Here is a 20156-nt window from a genome sequence, read left to right on the forward strand (position 1 = left end):
AATCACACCTTATATAAGCACTCTACAATAATCATGCATACTACTCACAAATCTATTGGATACATGTAAAAAGTTACATTATAATATCCCAGCCCTCTGTGGCATCTCAGACACATCACAACATCTTCCCTCTTCTGAACCTGTTTTTTCTCCCAGGGCCGTTCCTTTATCATATACAAGGTCATAATGTACCTCAGTTTCTCTCTGTTAACATAATAGTCTGTTGTTAGCATAACTGTACCCTGGGTTTTTTCCTTTGTTTACCTCAGATGGCTGCAATCAGCTTCTGCAGAGACCCATGGCCTTGCTCTCTGCAAGCCGTTCTCCAACAAATACCCATAATTCAGAAGCTTTTAAAATTAATATATTGTTAAGGAGGTGGCAGAAGTGTTTGGACTGCAGGCTGGAGTCTCCTGACTTCATTCGTGACATGCTCAGTTTAAGCCAGCTGAGGTCTGGTGATGAGCTGGAGTGTTTTCAGCCACTAGATGTGTCAAGTCTTTTTTTTTTTTTTTTTTCTTGGTGGTGATGATAATGGGGGGGTATTTCTTTCTCTCTTTCTCTCTTCTCCCCTCCCTCCCTCCCTCCCTCTCTCCCTCCCTCCCTCCCTCCCTTTCTTCCTGCCTTTCTTTCCTTTCTCTCTCCCTTTTTTTTTTTTTTTTTTTTTTTGGCCAGCAGTTCGAAGAAGCCCTTGTGTATTACTTACATTCAGATGTTTTTGTCAGTTCTGAAGCAGTTGACATAGCTCGCAATGAAATGTGATCAGAGGGGAAGTGAATATGCCTTTAGTTCATTTACAGCAACACCTTATGCCTCTTGAAGGAATATCCCAAAGTGTTTTTTGGTCCTTTCCAGCCACAAGCAGGACTTGTGGAAAGAAAAAGATATTGTTAATATGTTCCTGATTATATAAACTGCAGTGAGTATCTATGGAAGCAGAAGTGGTTCACTTTCCTGAAATTTAACCAAGACACCCAGCTTGACATAGTTGCTTTTCTAAAGAGTCGGTTCTTTAGATATTGCAAGGAACCTAGCTTCATCCGAAAAAACGCACCCATCTCTTGCAGCGCAGTGCCCCCTAGCACTGTCTCTACACATTCATTCAGGATGGAGGGAAGAAGGCCACTTTGCTCAGTCAACAACATCTGCAGGACATGGTTTTCCCTGGGAATTTTCACACCAACTATTGACCCAGCCCAGTCATGCTTAGCTTGTGGGATCCGACAAGATCACAGTGTCAAATGGTGGGGCTGCCTGGTAAAGCAGAGAGATCCTTAATTGTGTTCAACAGCGTGTTCTTGGTGGAGGACTGGAATAACATAGACTTGTTTATTTGGTGACATTAACCAAATGTGAACTCTAATTTTCTCATATGAAGATCAAGGTCTTTATTTTCTCCTCCTTTCTCTGCTACATTGTTTATGGCATATAAGGCTTAAAGTTTTATATAGGAAAAGGGGCTGAATGCTAGTTTGTGGTTGGTTTTTGTTTTTTTGTTGGGTTTTTTTTTTTCCCTTTGCAGTTTCTCCCACACAGACAAGGCATTCAGATAGAGTTCTCCATTCAGTTCTTTCGTTGACTGTCTGTGTTACTTTGACACCATTATAAAAGTTTTCTCACATAAATAAACACTCAGAACCCCTGCCTGGTTCTTCCAGAGTGCACTTTACTGGTAGATGTCAAAGGAGAGAGGCTAGTATCGAATATCTAATAGATATTTTCAGAATATAATATATAATAACTCTACAGATGATAACATGCATGTACAGGCTGCTTAAATGAATTAATGAAGGTCTCCCAGCAGGCCACTGGCCAGACCGAACTTTCCTGAATATTATTTACCTGTGATTTACTAAGATAAAGGTTTCTGTGTATGAAATGTACTCTTTAAGTGGCAAATAAATATTGTGATTATTGTACAGTATCCAGTGCTGGTTGAAAAACCCATATCCCTACTACTATAGAGAAGTTCATCTCTTTGAAGAAGAATATCTAAGTAAGTGTCAAAAAAGCAGGTGAATCTGCTAAGCCCTAGCTGACTGAACACAGGTACTAACCACCCCAGGCAATGCTGATACATGCATTAAAAAAATTCTGGATCACCTCTCAAAAAGTGGTATAGAAGACACTGATAAGCCTTGCCACACAGACAGCCTGCACACCATCCCTTCCAAACAGATGTGCTCTGCCACTGGATCAAGCAGTGGCACTCCTTTTCATCCTGAAAAGTAATGGCAATTTACTTCTCTGGGTTATGTCTGAAAAGTGAACTAGTTCCTGTAATGAGCACAAACTTGGTGTTACTTTAACAAGCTTGGTCAGTCTGACTGTAAAGGAGCTACTTCCATGCCTGGAGGGCCCTGTGTAACTTCAGTAACTTCTAGACCCCTTTCCCTCCTATTTCAGAAATTGAGAAGTTGACTGAAGAGCTTGTTTTGCAGTCTCCTCAGAATGTGTCCTGCATCTGTGTGTTATAGTCACTCTTAGCATTCACACAGCACCCAACATCTTTAAAGCTTATTACAAAGCATTCAGCTTGTTAGTCCTCCAAATACACAGAAAAGGTGTTATTATAGAAATGAAGAAACATACTTAGAGAAATTACTTGGCCAGAGAGCAAAAGGGGGGTGGTGCTGGAGTTGTCATTAACATCTAGTTGTGTGTGGGTCAAACTCTTTCTTATTTACATCAGTGTCACATTATGGAATAACTCCACTTCTCTGAGATACTGATCTGAGATGTTAACAGACCAGGTGTATCGTGACGTTGGTGATATCAAACTTTCTACAACAACAACAACAAAAAACCTGAAAGTGCCAGACACACCTCATTTTTCTTCCGTGTTACTCTGCTGAGGTTGGTAGAATTGTTCCTTGTTTACACCCAGTGAGACTGAAATGACAGTTCAATCTGATGGATTCAACTTCAGCTGTAGTACCTTGAGCAGATATTCCAAGTACCTAAGGAGTTTTTTGCATAAATTTTCTCATATTGCAATTTGGAGCTGAATGATTCAGACACTAACGTGTCTCAATTGAATGTCCTGTTCAATATCCTTCTTCATATGTACTCATATGATCTGTTAGCACCTCAACACCATCTAATTTTTTCAGTGTGTCCACTAATACACATTCCTGAGAAGATTCCATCACTATTATCCCCATTACACAGACTGGGATTTGAAGCACAGTGAGGCAAAGCTCTCACACCTGTATTTCCCACTGTTGGCATTATAACCTTGATCTCTACAAGTAATACCTAACTTGAAGCTTTTGTGTACTGATGTTCTGAATAAAAGCCTGTGTTTCTATAAGACTAGAGGTTTTACATTCATGTGGACAGTATGATTAAAGAAAAGGTGTAGGCAGGCTGTACTTCACCCAGATGAAGCAGAATCATAAATCTAAAGACTTAGCTGACTATTTAGAAATTTAGGACAGCTGGTTCCCAGCCTTTAAGACCAGCATGATTTATAACTAGACATGCTTAAGTCTTGTAAACCCCATGGAAAGTACTCTGACATTATACACACTGATACTGTGAGTAATCACCCCTCAGTCCCCTTTGCAGGTTAATAAAGCTGTCTGTATCTGCAGCTGGCAATCTCCTTCCTTACAGTCCCAGCTCTTCTATAACATCTACATTTCTACAGCTGATAGAAATTTATGGTTCAAAAAGGGAGTAAGTGAAAACAAAACAAACAGGACTTTTCTATAAATTCCACTAAAGCTGCTCTACTAAAATATCATTTGAGATTAAATGTTAGGAGTGCTTTTTCCAGCTTGGCTTTAGCAGTTTATGACCCCTTTCAGACTGAAAGCCCTGAGAAGGGCAAGTGATGGGGGTGGGTGTGTGTGTGTGACAGAAGGAGCATTTGAGCCAGATTGAAAACCGCAGGATGAAATCCTAGTTTACAGTTCAGCTGGGTCATGTCTTTCCTTTCCTCCATCCTCTTTTCACTGCCTATTGAAAGAGGAAAATAAGCATCACTCCACATTCCTCTTGCATCTTCGGATCGCTTTCTGGAAGCCCTTTAGAATACTCTTTCACCTCCTCTGGTTTAAAATCAGTTTGCAGACAGCCGAGATGGTTTCGAGGGAAACAGACCAAACGTTCCAAGAGAACGACAAACCCCGCCTGTGTCTTCCATGTGCCTCTTCGCACCCTGAGGTGAGGAGCGGGGCGGCCGAGGGGAGACAGGTACTGACGGGGTGGCAGGGGACTCCTCAGGACCGGGCCAGACCCGTCCGCGCACTAACGGCCGCGGGACGGACGGACGCTCGCCGATCCGTCGGAGGGGCAACTACTTCTTACGAGTTTGAAAACGGCCCCTCAAGCCCAGCGGCGGGAGGAGGACATAGGCTGGAGCAGGAGATAGGGAGCTGCGCGCACACCCCCCCCCCCCCCGGCCGACAGAGCACCCCACAACCACCCACCCCCGCGCAGCGATCCCCGCGCTATTCCCTATAAGGCGCTGAAGCAGCAGCGAGACCACGCCCCGCCCCGCCCCGCCTCGGCCCGGCCCGCGCCGGCCTCTTCCGCCGATGAGGTAATGCGGGGCTCCCATTGGCCGGGGGCGGCGGCGCCCCCGGAGTCTGAGCGGGCGCGATCGAGGCTATAACTGCGCACCGTCGCGTTAGGCGCGGTCGCATCCGCTGGGAGCCGCGGACCCGCCGTGCCGTGCCGTGCCGTGCCGTGCCGTGCCGTGCCGTGCCGTGCCGTGCCGTGCCGTGCCGTGCCGCCGAGTGAAGGCGGTGCTGCCGGCTGTTAGGAAGAGAGGGTAAAGTCAGGCGAACACGACAGCGGCTGTCCTTCTGCTCCGCTGAAGTGAGGAGGCACCTCGGGGGTAACATGATGTCGTGGCTGAGCTTTCTGGTCATGTTCCTCTGCAGCTGGAGCCTGCGGGACTCGGTGGTGGAGGCTTGCACTTGCGTCCCCATCCACCCGCAGGACGCTTTCTGCAACTCCGACATCGGTAAGTGCCGCAGGCCGGCGGCGCCTCCTCGCCCCTCGGCCGCCCCGGGTGAGGTGCTCTCGGGACGGGGGGGGGGAGCCGGGGCTCCTCGCGTGGGGAGGCGGCACCTGCCCGCCTCTCTAGAGAGTCCTGCGGAACCCCGAGGGGGTGCGGGCAGCAGCCAGGCTGTCACTATAAGTAAGCCTTTGTCCTGCGAGTCACCCAGTGAAAGTAGAGGTGGGGTGAGTTAAACCGGTGAGAGGTGACCTGGCCCTTCAAGACAGGTTATGGCTGTAACGCTTGAGTTATTAAGAGGAGAGGTGAGTGGTGGTGGACACCCTCCCCCAGCCCTCCTGAAGTGTGGTGAGGAGTGAGGTGTGCTCCAGCAGCAGGCCCTGTCCCACAACAGGCAGCCTCTCCAAGAAATACTTTAAAGAAATCAGTAAGAGTGACTTGTTTCCTACAGCAAGACAAAATCACAGTTGGGGGTGTGGGCAGACAAAATTTCCTCCACAACCTGGTGATAAATAATAGGAGGCAGGATTAGGATGAGTTCTCTTAAGCCAGGAAACTGCCCGTGGTGGTTGGTGTTGGAAAGTGCAGCTCACAGAGGCTTGTGCTGCACCAGTAACTCCAGGAAGGGCTGGAGAAGCATCTAACAAGTGCCTCCACGCTTTCTACATGCTATGTTGTGATCTTTGCAGCTGTGGGAGGTGTGCGAACGTGCATGCTTTTTGGAAAGTTGAAATGCTTTTACTGGATCCTGGGTGATGTTCTTCGCTATAGGTTTTAGCATCCCTAGGGGTCTTTACTACACTAACTTTAGATAGGAGACAAGGTGAGCACCCAGAATCTCTGAGGAGGAGGTAACAGAGGCTCTGGTCTCAAGTCCTTTGGTTTGTTTGTAGCCAAGGGTGATTAAACAAATACAGTTGCTGCTTGGTAAGTATCCCGTGACAAAGTATATGAAATCAATTAGTGGTGTCCTTTGAGTTAATACTGGACACATGTCCACATAAGAGTAAATACAGGCTGTCACTTCGGCAGTTGTGAGTGGACTGCATGAGTGAAATCTTCTTGCACCTCTGTAGATTGTCTTAGTAGCACAATGTAAAAGGACTTTGTAGTGCTGGTACCCACACAGTACTGACTCAAAGTGGAGCCTGGAAAGAAATCCTGGCAATTGCTCTGGAAGTCAAACAGAAAATAATTCTTGCTGCAGCAGCACACCCATTTGCTATGAACCCTGCCAGTGGCGCTTTCAAGTAAGCTAAGCTTACTGGCAGAAAAAAAAAAAAAAATCTCTTGCCTTTAACTCTTCTACAGAAACTGCAGTTATGTCTGGTTATTCATGTCTAGTTTATATAGTGTATCTGCTCTTGAATGCAAAAAAACCCATTACATGTTAAAAGTGCTGGGAAGGTTACAGTTTGCTTCAGTGACTGTAGCCTGGAAAATATTTATAAAATATTTTATATTTTATACTGGGGAATTCTTCCAGGAAACTGCAATATTCAAAGTTCTGTTGCCATTTTCATAGTTTGGATTAACAAGTGTGGCACTTAAATGGCAACTGCCAGGGAGATTGTCCTTTCTGTGAAAGTGAGACTGGGAAACCATTTTTCTACAACTAAAGCTGGTGATAGCATGTGGCCTTCATTAGCTGCATTTGGGGAGAAGGTCTACTTTCTTGCTCCAGTTAGGTCATGTTATACTAGATTAAGGCAGTTTTCAGTTTAATTCAACCTCTTAAAATGGTATTAAATAATTTTTTGTTATGAAGACACACTGACTGTATTTTTACTAGATGCATGAGTGACTAGGGGTATGGTAAACTATGAAGTTATATAAAAGTGCTTCTAGACTTTAGGGAACAAAGTTTTTCTGTTTTCTACTCTGATTTCTGGCTGACTTCAAAGTCGTCTTCTTCATCTCTCTCTCTTCTGGACTCTTCATTATATCATGCCTTGGCTTTGCTCTGGAACATGGTAGTTCAAAAAGTTGCTGTCACTGGAGCTGTCAAGCCTTCAGACATCATGCAGTGCAGAGGAGGAGAAGCACAAGGGGAAAGTGCAACTCATTCTAGTAATGACTTAAATGCAAGTTTGGTTAAGATAGCAGCTCTGTGTGATGGGTTGAACATTTGCTAGAACTGTCTGGAAAATGTGGTGTTTCTAAAAGCTGATTTTAGTAAATGCTGTCGTGTTCTTCATGTGCTGAAAGGGCAAAAAGCACACTAAAGCTTTCTGGCTTTGGAGGAGTTAATCATCTCCATGGAAACTGATGGCAGTGTACTACTGCAGTGTTTAGACAGACTAAACTACACACTGGGTTATAAAATACATTGTGGGGAAGAAAGGGACTTGGCAGCAAGTTTTTATTGCTCTTGAAACTCCTGACAAAATATCACCTCAAAAGGGAGGAGTCAGTGCAGTAAGGGCTAGAGCAAAAGAGCTTTTTGAAAATAGCTCCTAAAACAATCTAAGAAATTAACTAGCTAGGTGGCAGCCTAGGAGAGGCTTTTCTTCTTCAGAAACACTGAATTTTGAAGGAGAAAATACCTAGTTTAGGAGTGTAATGCAAACTGTTACTGTTGGTCTTTCATGCCTAGCCAGTGAAGTCGTCCTCTCACGTTTATTTTTTTTTTCTCCTTTAATCTGATCTCACTAGACATTTAATTTTTGATCTTCCTGTGGCTCAGTTCTGATAGAGCCTCCCAGCTCTGCAGTCATTAGAAGGTTTTAATCTTTACAGAAACAGATGGTCAGATAAACCCGCTGGAAAGGGCAGGATTTCAATATGTACATCCTTTGAAAGCGAAGGTTGTGGTCTTCTAAAGGAAGTTTGGAGTCTATACACAACGATATTTTTTTTTTTTCTTTATTAAGAAAAGGAAGGGGGTGGGGGTGGGAAGAGGAACTACTGCCAGAGTGGCCACAAGGGGTCTTTTCACTCAGCCTGAGTGTTCCCACCATGATGAATGGAGCAGAAGTGAAGAGGTGTGTCTGATCTGGCCCTCTGAGGTTAATCAATAATAAAATTGCCCGTTTAACTCTTGTCTGTCTTTAACCGGATTGATAAGTGCCAGAACAGGCAGTACAATAATTAGACAAACAGCAACTGCTATGACTTGCCATGTGAACTTTGCTTCCTCCAATCCTAGCCCCTGCCTATGACCCCTTCCAGATGTGAATATTTTTATTTTGTTTGAATTAAGAGACCTTTTGAGAGAACCGATACCAGGCATGCTTTGTTCCATTGTGACAAAGCTGTGACATTTCCAGCTGGACATAGCTGACATGAAAAAGGCTTGTTTGTACTTTTTTTTTTGCAGGAGCAGCAGGAACTTTTGAGCTTGGCTGCTGAATGTTGCATTCACAGGTTTGGAAAAACACCTCCTGCCTGTCTCCCTCTGCCCCACCTCCCCTGAAAAAAAAAAAAAAAAGAAAAATATGGCAAATTGCGGCTGGGTTTTGACAAACCATTCTACTAGTGATAAAGAAAGTACTTCATCTACTCCACACCTATCTCACTTTCATCTCTTGCATATACTTCAGAGAAGAGCTATGGCACTACTAGCTGTCTCTTACCCAAGTTCAAAGGAGCTGAAAATAGCATTCTGTAGTTTCTATAGTTTGTTTTGGGGGAAGAAATACCTGTTTCATAAAGAACGCTGGTGGGTAGTGCCCCTCTCCATTCTAAATAACCTCACTTTTGATGAGTTGGAGTTATCAGGCTTTGGGGAGGTGTCCGTAAGCTCTTGGATTTCCTTGGTGCTAAGGAAGCCATTCGTTTCTCCACCCTGCCATACCTATAGCACTGTGTTCACAACACCTGTAGTGGCTAGCCTCCTTTGAACTGAGAATGTGATAGGAGAAGAGCAAGAAACATCAGAGAAGGAAGAAGCTCATGAATTTGTTTGGCCCAGATTCTAACTGAAAACCTGCCTTGTTTCTTTCACTGGTTTTCTTGAATTGAGTGTTTTACCTTCTCACTAATAAGCTAGAAGAGATGCAGTACAGCGTGATCAAACACGAGATTTTGAACATGCATTCTTTGCCTTGACATAGACTCCATAGTGAGGTCATATGTGCTGCCTTATCCTTTAAAGCAGATAAGTAAGGTCTACTAAATTAATTTAAAAGTTAAAAAACCTAGCTCCAATTAATTATTATATGAATCTTTTCACTTGAGATTAATTAAAAACATTTTTTTGCGTTACATGTCATGATAATGCTTGCAAAAATGTATCAACTTTGAAATCAGACTTTTGTTGAAGTAATGGTATGGTTTCGTTTTTAGACTGGACTCCCTTTGAGGCATTTTAGAAGCAGGAAATCTGTGAGGCATCCTGTAAAGCTTAAAAAAAAAAAAGTACTGTTAATTCCATTTTACATGAGAAGAAATTCAGGAGATTGTTTATCTTTTATGGAAATCCAATGTTCATGGTAAAAACTGGTGAAAGAGGGTGTTCCTTGTGCCTGGTCATACCTTCTGACAGAAGGATGGTAATTTTAAAATTAATTGTCCTATTTAATAGAAGTGGAAATAGAAGTTGCTTGTTTGATGTTTTGTTGATGATTTGCAGTTAAAGTCCATAGCAGAATACAGAAATCACCTTGTAGGATCTGGAGTTTGTCATTTCTCCAAATATACATATTAAAAAGAATAATGTGGAAATTACTGTTTGGAAGATGCAGTGCAGAACTGGTATCTTGTTACTATTGCATATGCTTACTCCAGATTTCCTGCAGGAGTACTCCAGCAAGACCTTTGAGGCAGCGGAGAGATAGATGTTCTAACCTTGAGCCTTAGAGCTTCTTGCTTTATGTAGACATTTCTTTAATTCTTATTTTCACTGATTTCTCACCTGTTCTTGAGAACTCTCCACCTGTCAACTGCTCCTCTAATCTTCCTGGGAAGAAGTGGGCTGGTGGGAACATAGTTATGTACAGCCATATGCAGTACTAGCATTTCGTAGTTTAGCAAAAGTTTTCGTCTGTGGTTGGAAAGGGCCTGCTTTGCTCATGTCTGTCTTTCAGCATGAGCAGATTTGACTGTTTGACCATAAGAGAAGTGGCACAAGGTGACACATTTGTTCTCAGCTTCATCAGTGGACTTCACATTTTCTAAGACACTGAATACAGTTAGGCCTGCTCTTTCAGAGTCTTGTAGATGCTGGATTGGTGACTGATGAAGTGGAACTCTGCTCATGCATAATCTCACTGAGAGTCATGGTGGGCAAGGCCAGGAGTCTTTAGTAGGAGCACTCAGTGAGTCACCTTGGCCTTAACTGGCTGTTAAAGCTACTGAGATGAAAACTTAGTTTTTAAATGTAACAGTGTTGTCTGGGGTCATATTTATTTTTCCTCACAGCTCCAATACCATGTGTTGCTCTTATGTAGCCCAACAAAGCGTGCATCAGTGAAGAAAGGCAGCAGGTCAATAAATGAAACTTCCACTGGATGCTCTCGGGAAGTTCTTAAGAACTAGCAAACCTGAGAGGATCACTTGGTTTGAGTTAGCAGGCAAGACCAGGCATGCTGTGCTTGCCAGCTCTGAACCAGATGAAGCTGAGGGACTAATTTAAGTCCTAATAATGTCTGCAGTGCGTGTGGTTGAGTTTTCTTTTAATTATGAGATTAATTTTTTTTTTTCAGTCAAGATGAAGAGGCTTTTGCTCTGATGCACTGCTTATTGCTCTAGACTTTCAGGGTATGATTCTGTCTTTCACATGATGTTATAAATTGGAAGCAACTTAAATGGTACTGGTGAAATGATAGTGTAAAAGATAGGAAAATTGTGCCTTCAATTGAGCCCCAATTAGTTAAGCAAATGCAGAGCTGATTAAACTTAAAGGCCTACTGTAGCTCATCTAAACCTCTGAAGAACCTCCACATGTGACCCTTGAAACTTTACTGGTATAACTTTATTGGACTGTTACTTCTCTCTAAGCTAAATACACCTTACACAGACTTCTCTAAGACAAGGTTGATCAGAGCAGCTGACTATGTTTGAAAATTTTGGAAGACTGTCTGAACTCCTGTTCAGCTTTGTGGCACTGAATGCTTGTTGCAAATAGCAGAGCTGAAGGTCAGCCTTTGGTAACCCTCTGTGTCTGAGTACTTGGGGCACAGAGGAGGGAGACATACTGCTGGGGCTTTATTAAAACCCAGAGCTCTTCCTCTAGAGCAGATACTGAAAGAACATGCCAAAATTACCAGTGATCTGCCCACTGGTGACTGCTACCAATGTTATTTGTGTTAGGCTGGTGCTGGGCCTGAGGTAAATAAGACAAAGGTGGGTTAAATGGATTTATACCCTTTTACACTAGATCTAAAATTTGGCCCAGTTATCAATATGGAAAGGAAATACTGCCCCAGCCTCCTAACTTGTGTAAAGCAGGTGCAGTGCCACTAGTCTCAGAAGTATTTCACCATCTTGTATCAGAGTTGACTTAATGGTTTCAGGTTTCTAAGAGGAATGTTACAAACACTAGGAAGTTTAAAATGATTGTTAAAAAGTTAACCTTCTACTGTAATGTGAAGTAGTTCCCTTCAGTGACCAGAGTGAAGATTTAGTGATTAACTGAGTGTCTAGTAACATAAAAATGCAAGTAGTTTTACACAACCCTGATTATTTTATTTATTCAATATTGCCGCCAGCTAGAAAAGATTCTGGGAGTCTTTTGGAAACAAGATAGAAGTCTTGAGTTGCGTGCTGCTAAAATAAATGTTGACTATGAATAGTCCAAATTCCTGCTAGTGTTTATATAAGATCTTTCTGAAGGGCAATTTCAGCCCTTAGAAACTGTATACAGGCAATAAAACTCAAGTTAAATAGCAGACACACCCATATGCAAAAAATAACATCAAACTTCATCAAATATCTTATTTTAGGAAGAAAGGAGGTGATTGGGGAGCCCTTCTGGGAATAAAATGCGCCAGGAACCAGCAGAGAGCAGTGCTTGGGGAAAATGCCAGGGGGGCTATTGTCAGCTCAGGGATAAGGTCTTGGGTTGTGCTAGTGGGGAACTGGTGGTCTGTGTCAGTGGGCTCAGCTCTGAAAAATTCTGTCTATTACAGGTGGAGGATGAGGATGATCACAGCAATAGGCTCAATGGGAAACTTGTAAGGGGAGAGGGAATTTAGGAGCTGTAGGAGTGTCAAAGGCCCTTCAAAGACTAGCCTCTGAATATAAGGAGAGAAGGATTATTGGAGAAGGGAGAGAAGCTGCATGGAAGCATTGATGAAGGACTAAATACAGGCTGATCAAGCTAAGAAGAATCATTAGCTGCAACACATGACAGGCTGAGACTGTGGAGCATGTCCAAGGTGGATCTAATCCATCCAGGAGAGTGAATGAGTACTGTGACTTCAGGGAACACATAAATAGGAGAACCCACATAAAATAATCCAGTGCTCTACTGATTGATCTCTAACAGCCTGTAACATGTTCATTTCTGACTGGCAATCAAGACTTAGGCTTTGAAAAAACCTGACTGGGTGGACTGACAATGGACTGAGCACATGCACTTTACTCTATATGGACTCTAGCCAAGCTGTTGCCTTCCTCCATTTAGATGAATGCAAAGTTCCTTCAAATAGCCCTTCAAAAAGTGCAAGTTGTATAGATATGTATGTGTAGGGCTTGGGCTCCTTTTATTTTCGCCAGGTGAGTTGTAAGAAAAATACAGCCTATCTGGAAAATTATGTATATTGTGCAGCAGGAGACACAAATGAAATTCAGTCAGATGTAACATGTTGTCTAAAGGTACTTCTGATACACATGATGTAGTAACCTGACCCACTGCAGTCAGGAGATAAAAGGAGAGTGTGCAAACAGCAGAGCCATCATTGTTCAATACATATTTGTTACTGATTCTGGACAAAAATACACTAATAAAAAATCCATAATCTTCCTTAGTTATCCATCTGTTGTTAAAGTGTCAGAGCATTGTAATCTGGCTGGTTCTTAAGAGTTTAGAACTAGTTTATTGGGGAGGTAAAGAAAGGTACATGAAAGGGCTCAAGGATGAAAAGGAGACACCATAGACTTTTTCATTCATAATTCCTTGACTCTGATATGGAAAGGCCCAGGTTTCCACCTTCAAAGTTCAAAGCAGACAGATATAAATTGCACCAGATTGGCACAATGATTGCACAGATAGTCGTGGCTACACCAGGTGCAACATCATGAAGGTAACACATTATTACTTCTTGCTCCCTGGTGGTTTATTCAAAAAAATAAATCCCACAACAACAGGAGTACTTCTGTTCCACAGGGCCATTTTCAAAGTGACCCAAGCTTCTGCTGGCCTGGACTGAAGGGCATGAATTTTAACTCCCTCATGCTGTATTGTAATTACAGTATGGGGAGTTAAACATCTGTTTCCTTTTCTCCATGTTTGGTTAAATATTAGATGTTACTGCAGTGCAGCCTGCAGAGGCCTGCTGGCATTATGTTAGCCTGTTAATTTTCTATAGAATAATATTGCAGCATTTGCTCAGACAAGTTCAGTGTCTCAGGCTCAGTGAATACGTGAACAAGCAAAGATCTTGCTCCTCTGATGTTTAATCAGCTCTCTTAAATTTCTTGAATCAGCTGTAAATAGAAAGGTCTCCACCTAGTGAGTAGGTTTTGGTGTTGGTCTCCAAACAGTTAAAATATAAGGGAAAAAATGTGCTTGCTTGTACCAAGACAGGAAAAACCACAGAATGGAAAATTTCCACTTGACTTTGAAAGACAGGAAATGGCTGGTGTTGGAAAGGCAACAGGTAGAAGAGAGAGACAGAGGATATCTGTAGAAGACCAGCTGTTCCTCAGACACTTCTCCTTCAGCTCCGCATTCTTTTGGGGGAAGGAGTTCCAGTCTGGCCCCACTGTTCCAAGCCCTTTATACACTTTCCGAACAACCACCCCAGTTTCCTACTTCCTGCCTCTTCTGACACAGCTATAAATATCCTAACTTTCATAGGTCTAGAGAAATGCACATTGTACATTAAATGGGATTGAAATGACAGTATCAAAACAGCCATTAGACCAGCTCTTGTGAGGTGCATGATTGCTGGGTGCTCTGCTTTAACTTGTAAAGTGTGAGGTTGCTGGGTCCCCTGCTTTAAATTTCCCTGGGAAAATGGAGGGAGTCCTTTAAGAGTGAAACAGTCTCCCTGTTTATCATACTCACCTCTGGACTAGGATACATGGGGTCTGTTTTAAAGTAAACAATTTCCTCCAGTAAATAATATACTACATATGGCATAGAGCTAAAAGCTGAAAAATTTCTGGTATTTGGGAGAAGGGAGAGTGGGGAAAATAGGTTTAGGAAGGAACAGGAGATGCTAGTTGAGGGATGACACTACATGGAAAAGTATAACACTTGCAATAATGAATACTTTAAATGAATTAGTAAAGAGGATCAGTCCAAAAGGAAATAAAACAGCAAAGTGACCCCTGGGGCAATTAAGTAGCCATCATGTATAGTACTGCAATAACCACAAAATACAGAGTCCTCCCTTAGCATCCCACAGGGCAAAAATCAAACCCAGAGAAGCGTGGGAAGACAAGAGCAGCAGTATTGCAAAGAATTGTACTGTGGGTAAGGGCAGGATGAGTTCTTAAATCCTTTGTTTTAATTCTCTAAATACAAACAGCAGCACCTGTCCCTTTTCTTTTTCTTGTTTTTTTTTTTTTTTTTTTTTTTTCCCCAAGGGGTTGGGGGATTAAGTATTTAGTTGACTTAAGAAAAAAGAGACTTAAATGTCTGTTTCCACCTTCTCTGCACACAGTATATCTTCAATAGCATTAAGCAGCTGTCCTGCTTGTCCCCCACTGTGTAACAGTTTGCGGCTTTATAAAGAAGCAGAGAAAGAGGATTCTGCAATATCAGATAGAACTCCTAGGTGGCACTTTTAGAGACCCCAAATTATCACAGGAAGGTTTTAATGGAGCATTACCCAATCAGAGGAAAGCTCAACTAGACCAGTTGGCAAACAGCCAGTGACCCTTATCAGCATGTTGCCTTTAACACCTTTACTTTGGAACAAGCACCCTGCAGCAGAACCTGTGATAGTGAGTCATATGCATCATCCAGCTAGGCTGGAGTTCTGATGCTGCTAAAATACACCTCCCAGAAGCCTAATGTGGCATAGTCTGGCTTTTGCATAGCCCACTTCTGTGGCTGTCATCCTAATATCTCATAGTTTGAGATTGATTTAAACCCTGCAGTTTTAAGTTCCTTCCAAAACTCTTTAAAGGCATTTGTTATTTTAACTCTGGAATCTATTTTTGTTATCAGTATGCATGTCTAATTACCCCCCACATGCATTCTAAATTGCAGCTATCTCTTGAGTTTCCCAATGTATCCTGGTTTGCTCTTTTTCTGTTTGACTGGGAGGCCAACAAGACGGGAATAATGTATTTACTCATATTTTGTTCTGAGAATTCTCCTGATGACAAATAATTATGGGACTATAAAGCTGGGATTAATATATCCTTGTGTTACAGAGCCTACATCCCTCTGTGTTGTGTGATTTAGCAGGAGCCTGCTGGAGTAGCACTGCCAGCTTGATCCCGAGGAGACTTGTCCTTTCCAACAGACTCACACTTTTGAAAAAACAGGAAGCAAGGTGGGGAGCAGGTCTTTGCTGGCCTTCATTACAGTGTCATGTTTAAATTGGTTGAAGAAACAGTGTAGCTTGAAAGAATCAGACAGCACCTGTGTATTTGGATGGATGGGAAACAAGGCTTTCACTAGTACCGGAAATTTTTCAAGCTGATAGGTTCCTTCCTGTCAGTGCAAGATTTCATGGTGTTTGGTTTTGGGTGTTTTTTTTTGTTTTGTTTTTTGTTTTTTCCCCTGAATGCCTTTCTCTCGTACTGATTTCCTCTAGTACTAATGGCTGTTGGAAGAGGTAGGGTAAAGGAAGGCACTGGTTCTTTCTTTCCCTCCTGTCTCAGAAACTGTTTTCCTGTTTGTTGTTTATGCAGTACGACAGCTTGGGCCATTGTGTAAACTTTGTCTTTTGTGCCGTTCAAAGCTCCCCTCTTCTGAATTTGACAACATTGCCTACATGCATCCTGACCAGGCTGCGTTTTTAACAGAAGGAACAGGAGGGTAGACAGAATGGGATCCTAGGGTGACTGTTGTCTTGGCACACCTGGAACTTCACATTTTTGTGCAGGCTCTGTATTTTTTCATCAAGCTATTATAAAGTGAGCACATGGCAGGGTTCCTTCTGGCATATATTCTTTAATATATATGTGGGCCAACAAGGAAAGATCGACCACAGTTATTATTGAAATATTATTGCGATGGTGCTTTGAGGCAGCACCACCAGGTTACACCATAGAAAAATATGTAAAAGGCAGTTTTTTGTTCCAGAAGTTACTCAGAGTCCTGAACGTGAGACAAATAATTCAAAGGAGTTTTCTAAGAAGAGCTGCTTAGCCCACTTGGAATTCATTCTCTGGTGAAATCCATCAGAGCTTGCAGCAGCCATCTTAACATGGGCAATTACAACCAAAATGTTGATGGGTGTTGTTTTCCCACTGAATTTGGGACTATTTATTTTTTTCTCATTCCTGAAGATGAGAACATCTTCACTAGAGTTGCTGGAACAGCTGTATTGTCATAAACATACTGAAATTCGGTAGTGTGGACAACCAGTGTACATGGGAGTCAACAGAGCTATAATGGTTACAATTTTTTAAAAAAAATCTTGTTTCTGCATTCTCAGAGTAATTTCCCTTGGCAAAGATCGAGAACTGAATAGAGGTAGACACTCATGAACTAGCTACATTATTGCCTGTCAACTTAATATCAAGAGCAAGCAGGATGTGTGTTCCTTTCACCCAGAAAAGGAAAACTATCTTTTGGTGAGATTTCACTATGATGACAGTGGTTTCAGTCCCATTTTGGTTCTAGAATGTATTGGCAGCCAAGCTACAGCTGACAGGACTAGGCAACACCACTCTACTTTCTGTAGAAGCAGTAATGTTTCAACTATTCAGGGTTGTATTTCTTCCCTGCCCTGTTTGGAAGGTGGCAGGGGGAATCCTTACTTACTTGGTTTTTACTAAAATCCCTTACTGAAAAATGTTACTGCAAACTGCGTCAATGAGAACGTAATCTGTGCCTGTTTTGTATAGTTGGATAATTTGTTGTTTTTGTTTTTAAGCCAACTTCTGACTCTCTGAGGCTAGCACTGTTCCAAACCTTATTAATAGCAGTTCTTGTCATTTTAGAGCTTTTATCTTTTCATTATTATTCATACATGCTCATTTCTGGATTTGCTAATACACACTTGCACTTCATCAGCTTCCTTACTTGTGGCAGGAAACAGTGTGCACCAATAGCCTGGTTTTGTTGACTGGGGTTTCACTTATCCCACAAAATATTAGAAACGAACATGAAGCTATACATTGGTAAGCCACACCTCTGATTTTTTTGGGGGGAAAGATGTGTAGCTAGTCTCCATTGGTATATTAAGTGTGAAATTAAGCAGTTCCAAGGGTATGAACAACTGCTATTCAGAGGAAGCACCTCTGTGCTTCTGTCTCAGAGCTGCAACAGTTCAGTGCTCTTGACTCAAAGTGTTACCCTTGGGCTAGTGGAAAATCTGAGCCCAGTAAGGCTGCTAAAAATCCAGGCTTAGACGTGTGCCTCGTGTGTGTGTACATCTTCCAGTTCAATGATGACCCTGATGACTTCTTGAACTTCTAATGACAATGCAGCTGTGTTCATGGTGCTTATGATCCCAAAAGCTGATTTCTCCCCCCCCGTTCTCCATTCTGTGAATGAGATGTGAAAACAAGAAGATTACTTTTTCTGTGCCCTCATGGCTGTCTGAGCCTGTAGAACTGAATGAGCTGCTACGCAATGGCCCATACTCCTTTTCAATGGGTTATTAAAATTCCACCTTTCCCCCTTCAGTCCTGTTACAGTTTGGAGTGAAGGCACTTAGGGGAAAACAGCTGCAGGAATGACTTTCCCTTTATTCCTTTGGAAAGGCAGAGACAGCTGTTCAGTTCATAAGTGTAGGGATTCCACCACTACTTATTTAGGGCCTGATCCTGCTCCAGCTAAAATCAGTGGAAGGATTCCCATTGGGTTCAACAGGCAGTTGAAGAAAGCCGTCTGCAGTCAAACACTACTTGCTTCAAAATGCTGGAAACAGATAGAAAGGAAAAAGAGTAGGAAGGCATTTGTCACAGAGTTGACTTGCTGACGTGCCTGCAGTCTCAAAGTACAAGCACTCTGGCCAATGTTTTACTTGAGGAACAAGTTAAAGTAGTGTGTTTGTGGTATCCTAAGTCACTTTTTAAAAATAGCTCTAGTATTTCTATGTTCATTTACAGTCTGCAGTGTTGACAGACTTTTATTGGCAGTGACTGATCTCTGATGTTGAATGCTTATTTTAGTTTAGATACTCTTTGAGATCATAGGGGATAATGACTTACTTTTTTTTTTAAATTATGCTAGTTCTCAGCACCTGCAGCTTTAATTCATATAAATTTACTTGCTGCTTCTGAAAAATGAGGGGAAAAATGGAGTTTATTCTTGCTTGTGTCATTAGAGCTTGTTGTTGTTGCCTCTGATTTATACAGTGAAAGAGGACTCTAGAAACTTCATGGAGAAGGTCAGAATTTCTGTTCCATAGAGAATTTTGAAAAGGTGGAAACTTATTCAGCCTGAAATGTGAGGGGAAAATTAAAATATCAGAGTCTTCAGCATGGAATTTTCTGGAAAAAGTGATTCTGATGCATCCGAATCTGATGTTTTGATCAGTTAATTAAAAATGTCCATTTTGAATGAAGGTGTCATTTCATATCAACATTTAGACTTCAAGTACTGTTGAAGGGAAATGCTGATTCAGGATGAAGAATGAAAACCAATTTTGCTGAAGTTGATACTTTCCTTAGAAATTTCTGACTTTTAAGTAAAACCATGTTTCCTGACCGGAAATATAGTTTCTGGAAATGTTTCTACCAGTCCTGTCCCTGATGGTTTAACAGTAACAGCCTCCCCTTCTGGAAGTTCTGATCTTGATCAGGTTACACCTTACCTCTCAAGCTGGGAGAGATTCCTATTCATTAGTCCTCTGGGATTTACAGTTAGCTTTTTCTGAATGCTGAGAATTCCCTTTAAAACTCAAAATCTTTTGCTTGCTGCAGTCCTTGACAACTCTCCTTGGGTTTGCTGCATTAATGAACAAACAAGTTTGTGATTGTGCTGCTGCCAGTGGACTGGGACGAGGTATTTCCCTTGTGTTTCTAATAGTTCCCTCCCTGTCAATGTTTAAACATGCTTACACCTGTGTTCCAGGTGCAAACTTAACTGGAGTCTTGAAAAACTGGCTTTTGGGAGCATGGTTCATTACTTTGCCAAAATAGCCCTGTTACAGCAATATCTCAGGAGACCTAGACAGTCAGGAAGCAGTCAGGCTCAGTGTATACCCTGGAAATGATTACCCTTATCTGTAAGCATTTAGCAGTGCAGTGTCCAGAGAACTTCTGCCTCCCAAACGGTTAATGGGTCTTAGAACATTCAGAAATAGCAATCACTGTGCCAGGGCGGCTGTGAAATGACTATAAAACTATATTGTGTGAACTTTTGTTTTTTTCTAAAAAGTTACAAGGACAACTAAGAAGTGATACCAGAATGCAGGCTTACCTCCCCCAAATTGGAATTTATGAAAGTTTTTGGTAAGAGTACTTTACAGAACTCTCAAACTCTCGTAGCATAGGTAAGCTGACTGATAGGTGCGCTTTAAGTAAATCTCCATCAGATTCATATGATCAGACTTGAATTTCCATATAAAACCCACTAATTAGCAATACTGACTAGGAGTAAATCAGTATGGGTTAATATTGGATTTGTATAAATATCTGTTGTGCAAAAAAGTAAAAAATTGGTGATAGGCACTTACTAACGTTTCAGTGTGTTCTTTGTGCTTATAGAAGTATAGCTAAGAGTCATATCTCATTAATATTTCATTGGGAGCACCAGGATACATATGAGTATCCAAGTAATGACACACAACTTCTGGAAATCTATTCTGATTATGGCCTATTGGGCTATTCATGAACATGAAATTTTGATGAAAAGCTTGAAGGTAGTTTGGGTAATAACGAGTTGGTTATACTATTTCTCTCTCCACTGCAGTTTCTGTGGAACAACTTTGGCCAATCTGTCAGTAGG

At 42.0% G+C, this 20156-nt stretch overlaps 2 protein-coding genes across 2 annotated transcripts in view; one reads left to right on the forward strand and one right to left on the reverse strand.

The window, feature by feature from the left end:
- The window catches only part of SYN3 (synapsin III), a 210696-nt gene that overhangs the window by 110489 nt on the left and 80051 nt on the right, over positions 1–20156 (reverse strand). The gene's annotated exons all lie outside the window — the stretch shown is intronic.
- Positions 4452–20156, forward strand: part of TIMP3 (TIMP metallopeptidase inhibitor 3) — a 42291-nt gene continuing 26586 nt past the window's right edge. Inside the window, exon 1 of the mRNA XM_074902392.1 lies at positions 4452–4975. Coding sequence (XP_074758493.1) covers positions 4852–4975 — 124 coding nt within the window. The 5' untranslated portion in view covers positions 4452–4851. The remainder of the gene's footprint in view (positions 4976–20156) is intronic.

This window comes from Athene noctua, chromosome 3 (assembly GCF_965140245.1).
Source record: "Athene noctua chromosome 3, bAthNoc1.hap1.1, whole genome shotgun sequence".
Classification (NCBI taxonomy): domain Eukaryota; kingdom Metazoa; phylum Chordata; class Aves; order Strigiformes; family Strigidae; genus Athene; species Athene noctua.